The sequence below is a fragment of the Pezoporus wallicus genome, unplaced genomic scaffold (assembly GCF_028554395.1).
Source record: "Pezoporus wallicus isolate ANWC-B61680 ecotype Strahan unplaced genomic scaffold, APGP_CSIRO_Pwel_v1 contig_13381, whole genome shotgun sequence".
In the NCBI taxonomy this organism is placed as follows: Eukaryota; Metazoa; Chordata; class Aves; order Psittaciformes; family Psittacidae; genus Pezoporus; species Pezoporus wallicus.
Genome location: NW_026637893.1, coordinates 251,952 through 268,238, shown reverse-complemented (window position 1 = coordinate 268,238; position 16,287 = coordinate 251,952). Strand labels below are relative to the sequence as shown.

General features: G+C 45.9%; 1 protein-coding gene across 3 annotated transcripts in view; it reads right to left on the bottom strand.

Moving 5' to 3' along the window:
* CAPZB (capping actin protein of muscle Z-line subunit beta) overlaps positions 1 to 16,287 on the bottom strand; it is a 72,223-nt gene that overhangs the window by 37,197 nt on the left and 18,739 nt on the right. For all 3 annotated transcript variants that reach the window (XM_057408096.1, XM_057408098.1, XM_057408097.1), the window contains exon 3: positions 6,590 to 6,679. In XM_057408096.1, the coding sequence (XP_057264079.1) occupies positions 6,590 to 6,679 (90 nt within the window). The remainder of the gene's footprint in view (positions 1 to 6,589; positions 6,680 to 16,287) is intronic.

The following is a 16,287-nucleotide window of genomic DNA, read 5'->3' as shown; positions in this document are numbered from 1 at the left end:
CCCAATCTTAGAAGTGTTCAGTGCTGGGGAATCAAATTCTGCACCTTACATACCCAGTGGCTTACTGAGGCACTCAACTAGAGTACATTAAGGCTGTTGTTTTCTCCTACAGCCTTGACTGAAGTGAATCATATTTACAAGTGAAGCAGCAGTGCTGTGTCGCAAGGTTGTGTCCCTGGAAATAGCCTCTTTTTTCCATGTTTATTCAGAGGTCAGCGGGTACAGAGCTCCACAGGAACCTTACACACTGGAAAAATATGCTAAATGCAGCAAAATTAAAGGTGAGAAGACACGTTTTCCTTAAAGACCCAGAAGGAAGATGAAGAGAGCTTCAAGAGCTTAGCAAAAGCAGTGCTCAGATCCATTTGTCTTTCGAATTCACATCTATAACATGCAGATATCTCAGCACACATGTGACTAGAGCAGGTTTTAATGTAACGTCACATCCAAAGAGGAAAGAGAGTATCTTCATTGCATGCAAACCTGATTTTCTTTCATAAGACAACTTTAATCATTACAGAAGCGGACAAAGCCACAGCTCACATCACCTGGGGACACCGCTCCACTGCAAAGAACCCATGCAAGTTACTGGGCACTCCTGCAAACTTCAGCTCAGATCCTTCCCCTCCGGGCCAGCATCTAATAAAATATTATTATACTTTTCCTGAGTCACTGCACAGCCTCCGAATTTCCTGCTCCTGCAGAACACAGCCACGGCCTAACGGATGTTGTGGAAACCCAAGAAGGAAGCCAGGCTTCACTCAGCTTGGACCTGAAACCACTTGGAAAGTCACTCCCACAGATCCGCACATTGCTCAACATTAATTTGATCCATCAGATGTCCAAGGGCCACACATTCTTCAAGCTTTGTTTATTAAATGGACTTTTGTGTTCAAGACCAGATGTAATTGATACTGGAGAAACAGCTCAGCTTTATTCAAGTATTTGCACTGAATCCCAGCACTGCAACAATCAGCAGAACCAAAATGAAAACTAAGCAGCTTCACTGGAAAAAGGCAAATGTTAATGGAATTGCAGATCCCAGTTTGTCTAGTTAGTGAGGGCATGGCAGCAACATCACATTGATTACAGGATTTATCTGGTCAGCTCCAGGAGCTCCATTTGAAAAGCTCAGAAACCAGGATCCTTGGTATTCTTCCGGTGATCTGCTGGATAAAATAGGGCTTTTGCTGCATTCCCCATCCTGTAGCTTACTGGGAAACAAAAGCCAGCCATCTGGCAGCCCCAACTGAAGTGCCCCAGCCTTTGACTAGTGACCTGCAGGTGAAGGCTTCTGTATCTCGTTACCAGTCCCAAGTCCCAGGAGCCACCACAGCATATCAATATCTTGGGAAGTCTTGACTATTTGTATCAAGAGTCCAGCTGGTGTTGGATACATCCAGCTACAATGAAGGGATATGCATGTTCTCACCAGTGATGTTTCTATATCCCAGCTTCCCCCCCCCCCCCAGGTTTCTAATCAGGATTCAAGCTCACCAAGTGATCCCCACACACACTCCTTTAGAAAGATACTTAAATAGGTATTTTAGGGGTCCCTACCACCAGCAGTGCAGAGGCAGGAGCCTGGAAGGAAGGAAAGGCAGGGTTTAGGCTTAAAAAGAACAAGTGACTATGAAGCCAGAAGTGAAATTCCCTTTTACAACCTTCTACAAGTGGGGCTGCAGCTCTAAGCCAAGCATCACATTAACAATTTACATACATTCACTGTTATCTCCTATTACCATCAATATACCCAGAGGTAATCCCTTCTAGCTGGAAAACTCCTGCTTACAGCCCCTCACCAAGTGGAAAACTGGCTCTCAGCAACCATAAACCTATTCAGAGAGCCAGAGCCTCTTGTTTAGCCAACAATCTTTGTGTTCACATCCCAACAGGCTGCTGGTGGCACAGAATCTGTCAGCCAAGGCAGGAAGAACAGGTCACACACTCTGCTTTGAGACCACGAGGCTGGCAATGCACTTCTGCTTAAGTTTGCATTGAGTCTGATGGGGTTTTTAAGCACCACCCCCCCTCACTAGATGCTCAGCTGCCATCTGCACTCAATTATTTTATCTCTCCTCCAGACTGCAGAGGCTTTTGGACTCCAAACACAAAAAGCTCCAGTGACAATTTCATGTTCTTTATGGGCTGTGCACACCAAACAAGGCACTTTGCCTGCGTGGGGGGTGGTGGGGAGGATACATTCTCTAGCTTCATCTACCTTCAGCTACTAAAGGCATGCAGGCAGACTCGAGCCTTGCCTGAAGGCACATCAGCTCCATGAAGCAAGGTCCTGAACATTGTGTAAATATTGCAAAATCCTAAGTTTGTTTTTAAATTCACCATTCTGGGACGTTCAGAGAGTAACACATTCTACTAAAAATACTGCAGCATTCTCCTGCGATGAGGAGGCAAAGATGATCACCTCCCAGCTCTTTAACTGCAAACAGAGCTGTGAAACATAACCAGTGTCATTACTGGCTGCTGTATCTATACAAAACTCCAGCTTTAATTCCTCCATGGCAGCATAACTTGATCCTGTACTTCAAGAAAGCTTCCCCTTTGGGGAATAAGTTGAGCTTTACTTGAGTATCAGGCTTGGAAAAGACAGGAAGGTGATTGCGGCTGTGAGCAACCCCACTCTCCTGGTGAATCTGCTTGTCCAGGTTGTGAGACAGTTCCATAAGGACAATTCTCCATCCCTTTTATTGCCAGCAGATTTTGCTGACTCAGCTACGTTTTTCATTTAAGTTATATTACACACAGGCAAACACCCAAATCAAACACTCAGCAGGAAACTCCTACTTGCAAGGGGAACTTGCTTAACTTCTACCGAGCTTGAGAGCACAGCCATTGAGACAATCGTGTCCCAGCCCCCTTATCTGCTGCACATGGCCCATGAGCACAATAAATCCACCTTCCAGCTCCCACCTCTCCCTTGAAGCCATTTCAGTGAAGCTGCTTGCAGAAACACCCACCAAAGGCTTCTGAAGGCTGTGACTGAGCATCTGTCACTGCCCTGCCCTGTCATTCTGCTGCCAAGGTGTCCTAGGAATAGATCCCATCACTACCTGAAAGCTGATGCCTCCCTCCTTCAGGGTTTCTCTTGGAAAGGACACTAAGCCCTGGCTTAGTGATCTTAAGAGAAAAGAAGCAGGAAGACAACTCTCAGCCTGTTCTATCTTTCAGTATAAAGCATTCAGCCACTCCAAAGGGAGCTCTCCCAGCTTCCTTACTGCGGTGAGACTTCCATGAGTCAGAACAAGATCTCACTCTTAAGTGATACCAAGAAACATCTCCACCCAGAAAACACCCCTAATATTCTCCTTCAGCAAGTGATGAGAACAGATGTGATTCATAACTGACTTCTGAAGAGAAGCACAGTATCAACAGCAGCAGCTTCTGGACAATGTGAGGCACTAAGGAGGAGTATTTATGCTACACAGTTAAGAGTTGTATTAATGTGACAAGTGCTATCACCAGGCCTATCCTCATCACAAATTCATTCAAGAGCAGGACAATCACCTTTAACACTTCTCTTATGCAAACTGCTTTACAATTCAGACTTGCCTCACAGGTACATGCTCCAAAGCTTCAGTTACCCCAGATTCCAAAGGAGCTACATGGAAAACCATTCTAATTTAAATTAGTTGTCATTAAAAAGGTATGTGCCTCCACTGAACTCTTTTTGTGGACATTTAGGACATTCTGGCAGTCCCCAAGTAATCTATTTACAAATAATGGCCCAGTGAATTCCAATCAGTGTGTCCCATGCCAAGGCACATTACCAGCACCAGCACAGCTTCTTTCAGACTGGACCTCTGGAGTCCTGTGATTGACAAGGTCTCTAATGAACTCTAATTGCAGACTCGGCAACAACAGATGTGGTAAAAGGGCAAACCACAAACTGGTTTGCTAATGAATGAGAAGTGTATGTTCTGATAAGGGCCAGTGACCCAAAAATTCTCCTCTTCCACCCACCCTTTCACTTCATGTTTAAGTTTAGGCCCTTTTCCTTGGCAGCCCAACGCTTGGGGGCAGTAACATACAGCCTTGAACACATCCCATGGACCAAGATACTCAGTAGCAGTAGAGGATGGCTTTGACAAAGAGAGACCTCAAGGAGGGACCTTCATGCCGTTATCCTTCCCACAAGGAATTCCAAGCCTAGGAAGTAGACATCAGCTCTTCGCTATATTTGTATATTAAATGTTTTCCAAAACTAAGACAATTTTAAGTCATAGAGTGGGTTGTGTTGGAAAGGATGTTAAAGCTCATTCAGTTCCAGCCCCCTACCATGGGCAGGGACACCTTCCACTAGAGCAGCTTGCTCCAAACCCCATCCAACCTGGCCTTGAACACTGCCAGGGATGGGGCAGCCACAGCTTCTCTGGGTAACCTTCAACCTATGAAAGTCCATCTTCAACTTCCTTCCAATGGATCTTAAGCAAGCAGCAAAAACAGCAGCTACACTCTCAGTCATAGATCAATTCCTATGGAAAGACCATGGGGAGCTGAGCTGCAGCAGACCTCAAAGTAATAACCTAAGCTTCCCATACAAAAAGATGATGTAGGCCTCTGCTTCACATCTACTGCAGCATGGCAGTGTAATGAAGCAAGGAAACCAAGCACAAAGGGAAAAAAAACCTGGGTGCCATCTTTTATAACTGTGTGACATGGTTTAGTGGTGGCCTTGATGATCTTGAAGGTCTTTTCCAACCCAGTTGATTCTATGACGCTATCACAAATGTAATGAACCTACTTACACTTGCCATACATTTGGAGTCTGACCTTTCCTTTCAAGGAGGTTATTGTCTGGTAATGGTACAGGAAATAGAATGAGAACATCAGCTTTAAAGGTTTGGATGAAACTTGCCAAAAAAAAGGTCAAAAAAACTATTTGCTGGAGTCTGGTTTATGCTGTTTTTGGAACTCTTACAGGTGGCAGTGCATCCAGTCTAACTGGAGTGTAGACTTCAGGCTTGTGGAGGTCAGGCTGAGAGCAGCTGCAGAAGAGCTCTACAGATGTCTCAACAATAAAGAAATCACACTGGATTTAACAAATCAGTTCATTTTTCCCCCAGAGAAGGGACTGCAGTGGGTAGTGTGGGAATCACACAGACTCTCCTCCTAACAAGCATCCAACTGCTCTGGTTTATGTTACACTTGCAATAGGAAGAGAAGTCCAGGGAGCGCGTTGCTGATGGAAAGCATGTAGAGCACTAATGAGCATTATCCAAAAGCAATTCCAACCTTCAGAGGTAAGCAGCAATTTTCTGAGTCTTTAAAAAAAAACTTCATACCAATCACAGAGCCAAGCTCAGCACAGCTCCCCAGGCAACTTGTTCTGAATGGTCCTAGGAGCTGCTCAAACCCCAATACCTGTCCAGTCCTCCAAACATCATCCGAATCCCAACCATGTCACCCCAGATCACAGCCGTGGTTTCATTTCTGGGTCCTACCTTCACCAACAGCCACAAAAGTGATGCTTCAGGTTGCCAAGAGTTTTGGTGGCACAGATGTAGCCCATTACTAAATGGTTTCAAGAAGGAGAAATAATCCCTTACTGCAAGAAGCAATTTCTTTCCCCATGCACAGAGCCTTCTTACCCGTACCTTGGCTTATGGAAGTAAAAGCAGTATTGCAGTAGAGCTTGATAAATTTAAGTCAGTCACTACAGCAAAGACAAAAGGCTTAATTCAAAGGTCTAACAGCCCTGTTCCAGCCTCAATATCATCTGTCTGCAAAGACTTAGAAGCTTAGGTCAGAAATAAGGCATATATTTTGACTGGACAACAGCAACAAGTTTTCCAAGCCACCCATACAGTAGGTTCTCTATAGATTAAATCCATATTTCAGGAAGTTACTCCACAGGTAATTGTGCCACACAGTGTTTTAGGGAACAACTGACACTCAGTAGCCTGTTATAGCCCAACTGTGCATCACAGGACGTGAAGCAATCAGAATCCTGTGTGATGAGCATACACCTCCTTCCTACATTAGTTTTCTTCACTAGCACAGACGGAAAAGCAATGTTTCAGGTGCAAGCAGGAAACAGGGACTGGGCACAAGACGGCTGGCCACGGGATACACACAGGAGTGCAGAATACCTGAGAGAAAGCATAAATTATAAACAGATTTGGGTGTTCTGACATATTCTGTCTTGAAAATCTCTTTGAAGCAAGTGCCACAGCACACTCACTGCAGGAGTCCCGTGTCAAGCTACAACCAGGCAGGAAGGTCATCAGGAGACACCACACATGTACAGGGACATGCATCAACTTTGCATAAACTCCCCCAAATTACTTCTACTGAACAGCAGCCTCCAAACCACTTATGACTTCATCAAGAAAGCTTTTACTACCCCTTCATCCCAAAGCATGTCCATGCAGACACAGTAGGATCTGCTGGCTTGCTCAAAGTAAACACATAGATTCCTGACATCGTTTGGGCAATTGCTGTATTCCTCAACATTGCCACTGGACAAGGAGAGAAACAGATCACCACACCTCTGAGATGCTTCAGAAGATGTTCTTACATACCAGATCCCCATCACATCCAGACTCAGGTTGGAGCATCCAATACTCACCAAGTCAATGAGGTCACTGAGATTCTTCTCTATCTGCTGTGGAGGCAGACGCCTCATCAAATCCAAGGCACAATCCAGCTGCTGGTCACTCTGCAGAAACAAGAACAGGGTTACCGATGGTATTCCATCACAATACGAGCAGGGAACACATCACATTGACACACAGTGCTTGCTGACTCCTCCAATACCAGAGATCCAGTTTCTAGTTCTAAGCAGCAGTATGTTTTGTATTAGTACAGATTTCAATAAAGCTCAGTACCATTTGAGCACAGACTACTGACTTGGTGTTGCAACAAGTGTTCCAGACTACGGATTCAAGCACACAGTTTTAACTAGTGTCATGCTGCCAGTTCAACACAGTGCTGTTGATGGAAAGGAGTCCAGTCCTTACCTCACCCAAAAACCGGTTCCAATGTTTGTGCAAATGTTTCATGCACTGTTTTTCTGTGCTATCAATAGGAATCTGGGTTAGGGAACTGAAAGTTCCTCCTCCCAAAGCAGTTTGAACATTTCCTCATCTCCATTGTGCCTTTCAGCCTGAGATAACTCGTATCCAAGACAAATTCTGCTCCAATACAGGGCGCGTTCTCCCTCCTTCAGCTTTATTGAAACACCAGAATGAAACACACACACAGTATGATCCATGATTTCCTTCTTGCTACAAAACACATCCCAAAAGCTGCCTGTATCTGAGAAATCAGAGACTTTAGAGTTATGTCAAGAAATCACAGCAACATATTCCAAAGGGCTTATTGCAGCTGGTCTCACATCCAATTCTGACACACAAAAGCCCCATTTACTTCAGAGGCAGAAAACACAGACAGTACCAGCGACACTTGATGAGCTGACCTATGTTCTTGACATAACTTTAGCTCTCCTTCTCACCAACAGATATAAACAGACACCTTCCTGCAAGCCTAACAGCACCCAAAATCTGCTGGAGTTACTTTGATCAGGTCAGCAGCAGCTGAAGCACAGCCACTTTGTTTCCACTGCTTCTTGCCCTCCCCTTTCCCTTTGCATTTCTCACCACCCATGTACAACAAGCTGTACATGGGTGGTGTACAAGCAGCTGAGCTTTAATTTCTCCCTCCTGTGGTCTGCCAAGCTCCAGAAGTTTTAGTTTAATTAAGAAAGGCTTCAAACCCAAAGCAGTTACATTATCACATTAGTCAAGCAGGAGCCCCTAGGTCAGGGAGAAGCAGGAAGCAAAGTTTCCTGCAATTAAGCCCTACCCTTGCAACGAGGAAAGGAGGGAGCCCTCACTTTGGTAGACATCCATCAGGAAAGCTGCTCGTAGAGGGTACTACCCATTCCCTATCAGGAGATAAGTATTTTACAGCCAGCAAGTCACACAGACTGGCCTGGGGAGATTATATATTTACTTCTCATCCAGTTCATGTTATAGGACATATCTTCCATGTATCTGCAATAACCTCCTGAAGATCTGAGCTTTCAGCCCAAGAAACAGGATGCACTGACACCAGGAACAGTCATGACAGTCTCCTGCTGTCTCTGAAGGAAGATGCCTTCAAGCAACATACATAAATCCACCCTATACTCTTTATAACAAATCCTTGGCTAAAATGAGTCTGGAGAGAAGTTATTTACCTTGGAAAGCCACTCAAATTGATCACTGAACTATCACCATATTCATGCATAAAAGCAACAGCCAAGAGCTTCAAAACTTACTTATCTTCATTAGATGTTCAGGGGAAGGGAAAACTACTCACTTTTCCCTACTAATGTTTCAGTCCCTGGAGGAAGATACTATTTAGATGGCCTAAGCCTGTGCAGCTCCAGCAGCCATGCTCAGGCAGGGGACCTTCTTCCCCAGTATTGTCTTTACCTCCCGCTATCTCTCACATCAAGGAAGCGAAGCTGGCACATGGTCACGGGGTCATGTTCCTCACTTTTGGATCGTGGGAACGCTTATGGAAGTGCTGCATCCGCCTCTGACAGATGGAATTGTTTAATAGACAAAGAAACCCAGGGAAAGATTATGTTAAAACCCACCACTACAGCCACAACCCCAGAGGAAGCGTTTGACAGTGCGACAGTTCAGAAATGAACTGCACTGAATGAAAGAGTATCTACATTAAGTTATAGAATCCCAGCCTGGTTTGGGTTGGAAAGGACCTTAAAGCTCATCCAGCTCCAGCTCCTGCCACAGGCAGGCACACCACCTACTACAGCAGGATGCTCCAAGCCTCATTCAACCTGGCCTTGAACACTGCCAGGGATGGAGTAGCCACAGCTTCTCTCCATACGGGAGGTGCTCCAGCCCCTGAACATCCTCATGGCCTCCTCTGGACTTGTTCCAACAGCTCCATCTCCTTCTTATGTTGAGGACACCAGCACTGCACACAGTGCTGCACGTGGGGTCTCACAGGAGCAAAACAGAGGGGCAGGATCACCTCCTTCAACCTGCTGCTCACACATTTGCACTGGTTTATGGTTTAGTCAAAAGAACCTGGACTGAGTGGGTCTGTAACAATATGTTCACTAGTTGCTGTAAAAAGACACAAGCAAGACTGTTCAAGGCAGAGATTCTTGAAGGAGTTCAGCCATGGCTGTGTGCAATGGAAAAACAAAAACACGTAAGCACACACTAACAGTATTTTCTGTTATCACAGCAGTAAAAGCACAGCTGAGCAGCAGGATTCTCCAGTCTTCTTGCTGGGTATTTAAATAATTCAACAGCTTGTCAACAGATCTCTTAAAGCACCGAAATAAAGGCAGGTTCTGTTGTATTTCTGTCCCTAAATCTGTGGTTGCATGGTCACTTTTAATCGGGTATAAATCCCTGCTGGCACAGTCAAAAAGGCAACACAAAGCACATGGATTACAGAGCAAAGTGGTACCTCGTGGTATTGCACACATCTGGTGTGTCCCATTTCAGAACTGAATGGGCAATTCTACCAGTACACTGTAAGTGAAGCTTTAATATCCAGGTCTGTGGTCAAACACCTCCTTTGGCTCCAGACTCTGGCTGGAGGTACTTCAGGTACAAAGAGATCAGAGCCACATCCCAGGTGCCAAAACCAGCAACACATGGTTCCCTGATTTCACAGAAGAGGGAACACTCCCAGGGATGTAACACTACTGCTGTTTTGAAATGGCACATATTAGTGGCACAAGATGCTCTTCAGGAGCTCATGGTTGGGCTTGATCATCTTAAAGGTCTTTTCCAACCTAGTTGATTCTGTGATCCAGGATATATGTCACCTACCTCAGTACAAGCTGACCCAAGCTGCCTCTGTGAACTTCACCTGTTCTGGATTTCCACTTAATTCTCTTGTAACCTGCATACTGAAGCCATGGTTTCTTAGCACACCTCCAGACAAAAGATCCCTACAGAGCTCTTGCCTTTAGCCATGGAGAGGCTCTTACAAAGCTTTGCTCATTGAGAAGGTATTAGACAGGCTGTCTCCCAGTCTGGGCTGCTCCCAAAGCCAAGCTCTTTGAGGTTGCAGAGTGTAATGAGCTTAGTGTTTACTTGATAGGAGGCTGTCTTCCACCATTGCTCTGTTTCATCCAGCACTGAGCTCCTGCAGGGGAGCAGGGAGCTCAGACAAACTCTAAATGAAGTTTTATTACAGCTCAAGTGCCTGAATGATTTAGAGATCACAAAGACTGGAAATATTAGCTTAGATGAAAGCTCCTTCGTGAGTTTCCTCTAAAGATGTTTGGCAATCCGGGATCTAAACGTCTACTATAGCATTCCCATGGCACCAATACAGGGAAAAATGATAAGAATGTCTATAGGAGTAGCTATGTTTGCTTAACTTCCTTCACCTACATCTGCTCTTCTCTTCAGTCTCTGCTGTACTTAGCTTATTGCCACAAGAGAAACCCTCACAGAACAGCCACAGGTCTCTGGGCACCTTGAAACTCGTGTAGAGGCTCAAAGACAAACAGGTAGTGCTGAAAAGCAATCAGCTCTGTAAGTGTGTAGCTGCACAGAGGCACAGCTGGACACTGTAAGGAATGCTGCTTAAAGGCTGAGTATGGACACACATCCTTCAATGCAGAAAACACCAATTAAGAAGCCAGGAAGTTCCTACAGGTATGCAAATTGTCGGGAATTAAACCAGGCAAAACACTGAACTTCCTTTTAACTCCCAGTCGTCATCTCCACTAAACCACACAACTCCTTTGGATCGTGGAACAGGAATAGCTGCTGTTCCTTAGGGGTCCCCTGGCCAGGATACTGTGTGCTGATAACATCAAGCAACAGGAGCTAACCTAAGATAACCCAAACCTGCAAGTAAACTACTTGCCATGCAGATGCCACAGCTCATGGCACCCAAACATGCTCTGCCAGAGCAAGGGATACCATACCCCATTTGCATGTTAGCTTGCACAGAACTGGCACCTGATAAACAAGGTTATTCCAATCCAAGATACATCCCCAGCTCCTCTCAAACATCCCCAGAACTGGCAAGACCAGTGAACCTAAACTGCCTTTCCTCTTCTCCACCTGATGAGTCCGCAAGCACTCTGCACTTTTATCCTCACCTATTTCACTGCACACACTTAGGAAAATCCACACACAGGAAAATCCACTCACAAGTTTTGACAACTCTCAGTTGCTGCTTCCAAGACTTAACCTATACTCCAGGTTTTAGGAGGGTTGACACAAACCTGTGACTCTACCCATTTCAAAGGCTAAGCCAGTGTGCTTGAAAGGAAGTAAAAGACTTCACTTAAAGCCCCCCAGCTTTACAGCTGGCAGGATTTGCTTCTAGTTATCACAAAGTCATAGAATCCCAGACTGGTCTGGGTTGGAAAGGACCTTAAGGCTCTTCCAGTTCCAGCTCCCTGCCATGGGCAGGGACCCCTTCCACTAGAGCAGCTTGCTCCAAGCCCCTGGGTCCAACCTGGCCTTGGACACTGCCAGGGATGGGGCAGCCACAGCTTCTCTGGGCACCCTGTGCCAGCGCCTCAGCACCCTCACAGGGAAGAGCTTCTGCCTTATCTCCAACCTGAACTTCCCCTGTTTCAGTTTGAACCCATCACCCCCTGTCCTATCGCTACAGTCCCTGATGAAGAGCCCCTCTCCAGCATCCCTGTAGCCCTTCAGACACTGGAAGCTGCCCTGAGGTCTTGCAGCACACAGCACACAGTGCTGCAAGTGGGGTGTCACAAGAGCAGAATAGGGGAGCAGAATCCCCTCCCTGAGCTGCTGCCCACGCTCTGGGGGTGCAGCCCTGCACAAGGGTTGGGTCTGGGCTCAAGCAAACACTGAAGCTGGGTCATGGGGAGCTTCTCCTTGACCAACACCCCCAGTCCTTCTCCTCAGGGCTGCTCTGAATCACTTCCCCAACCTGTAGCTGTGCCTGGGATCCCTGCAGGTTTAATTCCCTGGTTGGCACAGCTCTGTTCTAATAGCTCCTGCTCATTTGACTGTGTCACTGCTGAGCATAAACAGTCAGGTGGTTTCTTCAAGAAGAAAGCCAGGCAGCTTTCACTTCTGCACTGTGTTTCTGTATTAACACTACCCTGAGCTCATGCCTGACCCAAGAGAAACTTGCTGAGGTAGCTCAGTGATCCTGCAGTGGCAGCATCTCCCTAGTTTAGCTCTTTCTCGGAAATAAGCCACCTGGGCCACCAAATCTTTCCTGGCAGAAAGGAGCAAACCTTTTGTTTAAAGTGTTAAAGAAAATACAACACTTCTCCTGAAGGCCCATTCTGGGCCCTGTGATGACAGTGGTCAGGACCCTGCAGCTAGGTTATAACAACTAAAACAGAGGTCTTCAAGCTGCTTCACACACAAGGGTTGCTCAAGACTGGCATCTGAAAAGTGATCCAGATTTGAAGTACAAGCTGGCGTCTCAATTTGCAAAGACCAGAAGTCACAGAACCATAGAACGGTTTGTGTTGGAAGGGACCTTAAAGCTCATTCAGTTCCAACCCCTGCCACGGGCAGGGACCCCTTCCACTGGAGCAGCTTGCTCCAAGCCCCTGTGTCCAACCTGGCCTTGAACACTGCCAGGGATGGGGCAGCCACAGCTTCTCTGGGCACCCCGGGCCAGCGCCTCAGCACCCTCACAAGTAAGAGCTTCTGCCTAAGAGCTCATCTCAGTCTCCCCTCGGGCAGGTTAAAGCCATTCCCCTTGGCCTGTCCCTACATCCCTTGTCCCAAGCCCCTCTCCAGCTTTCCTGCAGCCCCTTCAGGCACTGGAGCTGCTCTCAGGTCTCCCCTTCAGGAGCCTTCTCTTCTCCAGGCTGCCCCAGCCCAGCTCTCTCAGCCTGGCTCCAGAGGAGAGCTGCTCCAGCCCTCACAGCATCTCCGTGGAAATATCAGATAAAAACCTGAAGGGACACCAAAAACCAGACCATTTGCTCAACTGATGCAATCTGAAGCAATCCCACATCAGATCACTTTGGTCACGGATCAGTTTACAGCCAAAATCTCTTCCTAAATTAATCCATAGCCAGAAGTACACAACCAGCAAATGACTTTTTTTCTCCCCTTCCTTTTATGTTGCAGACATACCCCAGATTGTAAATCATATTATTTCCTGTCAGTTCTCCCACCAGGAATGTCTGACTAATGGTTCAGCTTTATGGTACTAACACGCTAATTTCTTTTAATTGAAACAGATCCCCAGCTTCCCCTCCTGCTTGTCATTTTAATCCTTGCCAACTTCCAGAGCCCAAAAGGCAGAAGACTTCCTTTACAAATTACACAATAGGATAGTATTACTACAAGAAGCTTTCGCAAAGGGTTGAATTATTGTAACCCCCATGTAATAAGAAGTGCAGTACTGTGTTAAGTCACAGGATTCCCTTCTCGGCTGTCAGCATTCACTTTTGAGGCTATTGAATGGGAAGGGGAATAACTGTGTGTGCTCCACAAATCCCAGACAAGCTCTGCCTTCCTGACGCTCCCATCAGCTGCACATATTCCTTGCAATCTGGTTTTCTACATTATTTTTCCCTTGATTATTAATCCTCCTCTGGCAGGTCCCATCTAAAGCCATTTGTAATGGGCTTATAAATCACAGCCCCGACAGCAAGGTGGACTAGTGAGAAAAACAGCAAGAGCATATTTAAGAAGCAATCAGATACAATAAAACCTGAAGCTGCACTACGTTGTGCAGAGTAAAGAAAGAACAGGTCAAAGAGTATTGAAAGAACATGACACTGATGGAGACTGTGTTCTCCTTCTCTTGAGATACTTCTGGCTTTGTCTCCTCCGGTTAGGATGTGATCCAGTGGCTTTTGACCATGGGGCATGGTTAGTAACGTGTTTAGCTCCATTTGCTGTGGTCACAACCAAGCAGACAGAGCAATGGTTGAGAGTGCTCGTTCCAGGAATTGCAAGTGAGAAAGATTAAAGATTAAAACAAAAGCAAGAAGTGATGGATTGGTTGATTTTAGCAGAATTTGCTGCACTCTGACTCCCACAGCTCCCCTGTAACCGGCATTTATTTACAGAGCACTTTTATGTCAGCAAACCCCTCTCAGAGATGTTCTCCTGCAGAACACTATTGCTTTCATTCTCCTCTAATGTGTAAAACAATAGAACATGCTATGGAGAAGCAGAACTAACCCCAACTAATAACTGAAACCACCGTCACAGCTTGTGAGAGCTCAAGTGGAGGTGCTGTAGACACTGAGGAACGCACTGGTCCACGCTTGTCAAACGAGAGGTCTGCTCCAAACCTCAGAATCATTGGCCAGCTTTTACCCTACACTGGTCCAGAAACTGAGTACACACTAACTTCAGCAGGACAAGTGCTCAAAAGGGATCTCTTCTTCAAAGAGGTTCTACAGGAAAGAGTAACTTGTACATCTGCTCTGAAGACTCACACAGGGTCTAGTTTAGGGGAACTAAAATACTCTATGGGAAGCAATGAGGCAGGTTAAGTTTCACTGCCATCAGCATGCTGATGACATTGGATACTTCTCACCACGTCAGGCTCACAGCACAACTATGGCAAGTCCTAGACAGAGTGGAAACAGTCTTCTAGGAGCAAGCACCAAAGAGATCTCCTCCTCCATTCAAGTTCAATGAGCCCCTCAAGGTTTGAAATCAGCATTTTGCCAAATACCTGTTTGTTGCTTTACCTTTAGAGAGCTGCTTTCAAGCATCCTTTCAATCATACGCAGTATCTGACTTTGCGTCATCATTCTCACCTCCAAATCTGCTCAGCACTGTTCACAGGACAGTACCCAACATCCTGGTTGTCTAGAAACAATTGTCAAGTGAATTATAATACACTGAAGGCATTTCCAGTCATTAAACCAGAGGTGCTTGCTTGGTAGTAAGAAGCTCTATCTCATGGGACAGCTATTTGTTAAAATGATTTATACCTGTTGAGAAGAAAATAAAAACCCCTGATCATCTGGAGCTGACCACTGACTGCAAGTCACAATTAGCTTTAGAGGTAACAATTCATCGTCTCCTAAAGGATGCTCTGCACTCATAGCTGGCCTTCCACTAGATGCTTTTCAGTTCCCATTAGCACATCTAAAGATGTACAGTACACAGTGAAGAAAATGAACATTTGTTGGCACCTCCTTCCCACCAAGGATGTATTTCAAGACGGCAAATAACTGCACCTACTTGCAAAACTAATTTAACATCTATTGCTTTAGTTTATGTGAAGTCCAATGCAAATCCCAATCACCTCTGCAGTGAAAAGAGCCACCGCATATGAGGAGAAGAGCAGGATGAAGCAGGAACAAGGATTTCAACCTGGAGAAGAGAAGGCTCCTTAAGGGGAAACCTTAGAGCAGCTCCAGTGCCTGAAGGGGCTGCAGGAAAGCTGGAGAGGGGCTTGGGACAAGGGATGTAGGGACAGGCCAAGGGGAATGGCTTTAACCTGCCACAGGGGAGACTGAGATGAGCTCTTAGGCAGAAGCTCTTCCCTGTGAGGGTGCTGAGGCGCTGGCACAGGGTGCCCAGAGAAGCTGTGGCTGCCCCATCCCTGGCAGTGTTCAAGGGCAGGTTGGACACAGGGGCTTGGAGCAAGCTGCTCTAGTGGAAGGGGTCCCTGCCTGTGGCAGGGGTTGGAGCTGGAGGAGCTTTAAGGTCCCTTCCAACACAAACCAGGCTGCAGTTCTGTGATTCCACGATTTCTGGGAATGGGCTCTCCACCTTTTGTCAGGCTCACTAACGAGTTCTGCATCAGCGTTTGTCTTCTGGGTAACAGAAACAATGTTTTATTTATTAAACTTGTCATTGAACATGACAATGCAATTTAGTGACTTTCATCCAGTGCCAAGAATTCCTGCGAAGCATAAAGTTTGCAAAAAGTCATTTCCTAATAAACCACGGCATTGAGTGAATGTCAGTCTTCGAGCTCCACACCAAAGGGTAACACAGGAAGAGGAGCGAAACAGCTACACAGAAAAGTTGCACAGACTGAAAGTTAGAGATGCTTTTTTACAATAACTGGGATTAGAGACACTGAAGTCGACTGCAGAGCTGAGCCTCTTTGCCAGTTAACAGCAAGATGTTTAATTAGGCTCATGTTGCTGCACAACAGTGGGTTCCCCCATTTTATGCCTAGAGTTAACACAAAGTATCATTTTCTTTGTTAGATATAACTACAGAGAGAAAATCTCTGCTAAACAAATAAAACCAAACCTGTTACAACAATGAGATATGAGAACTTGTCCTGACTTTGCAAACACTTCATGAGGAAGTCCACAAAATCTGCTTGATAGCTTTGGTACCAGAG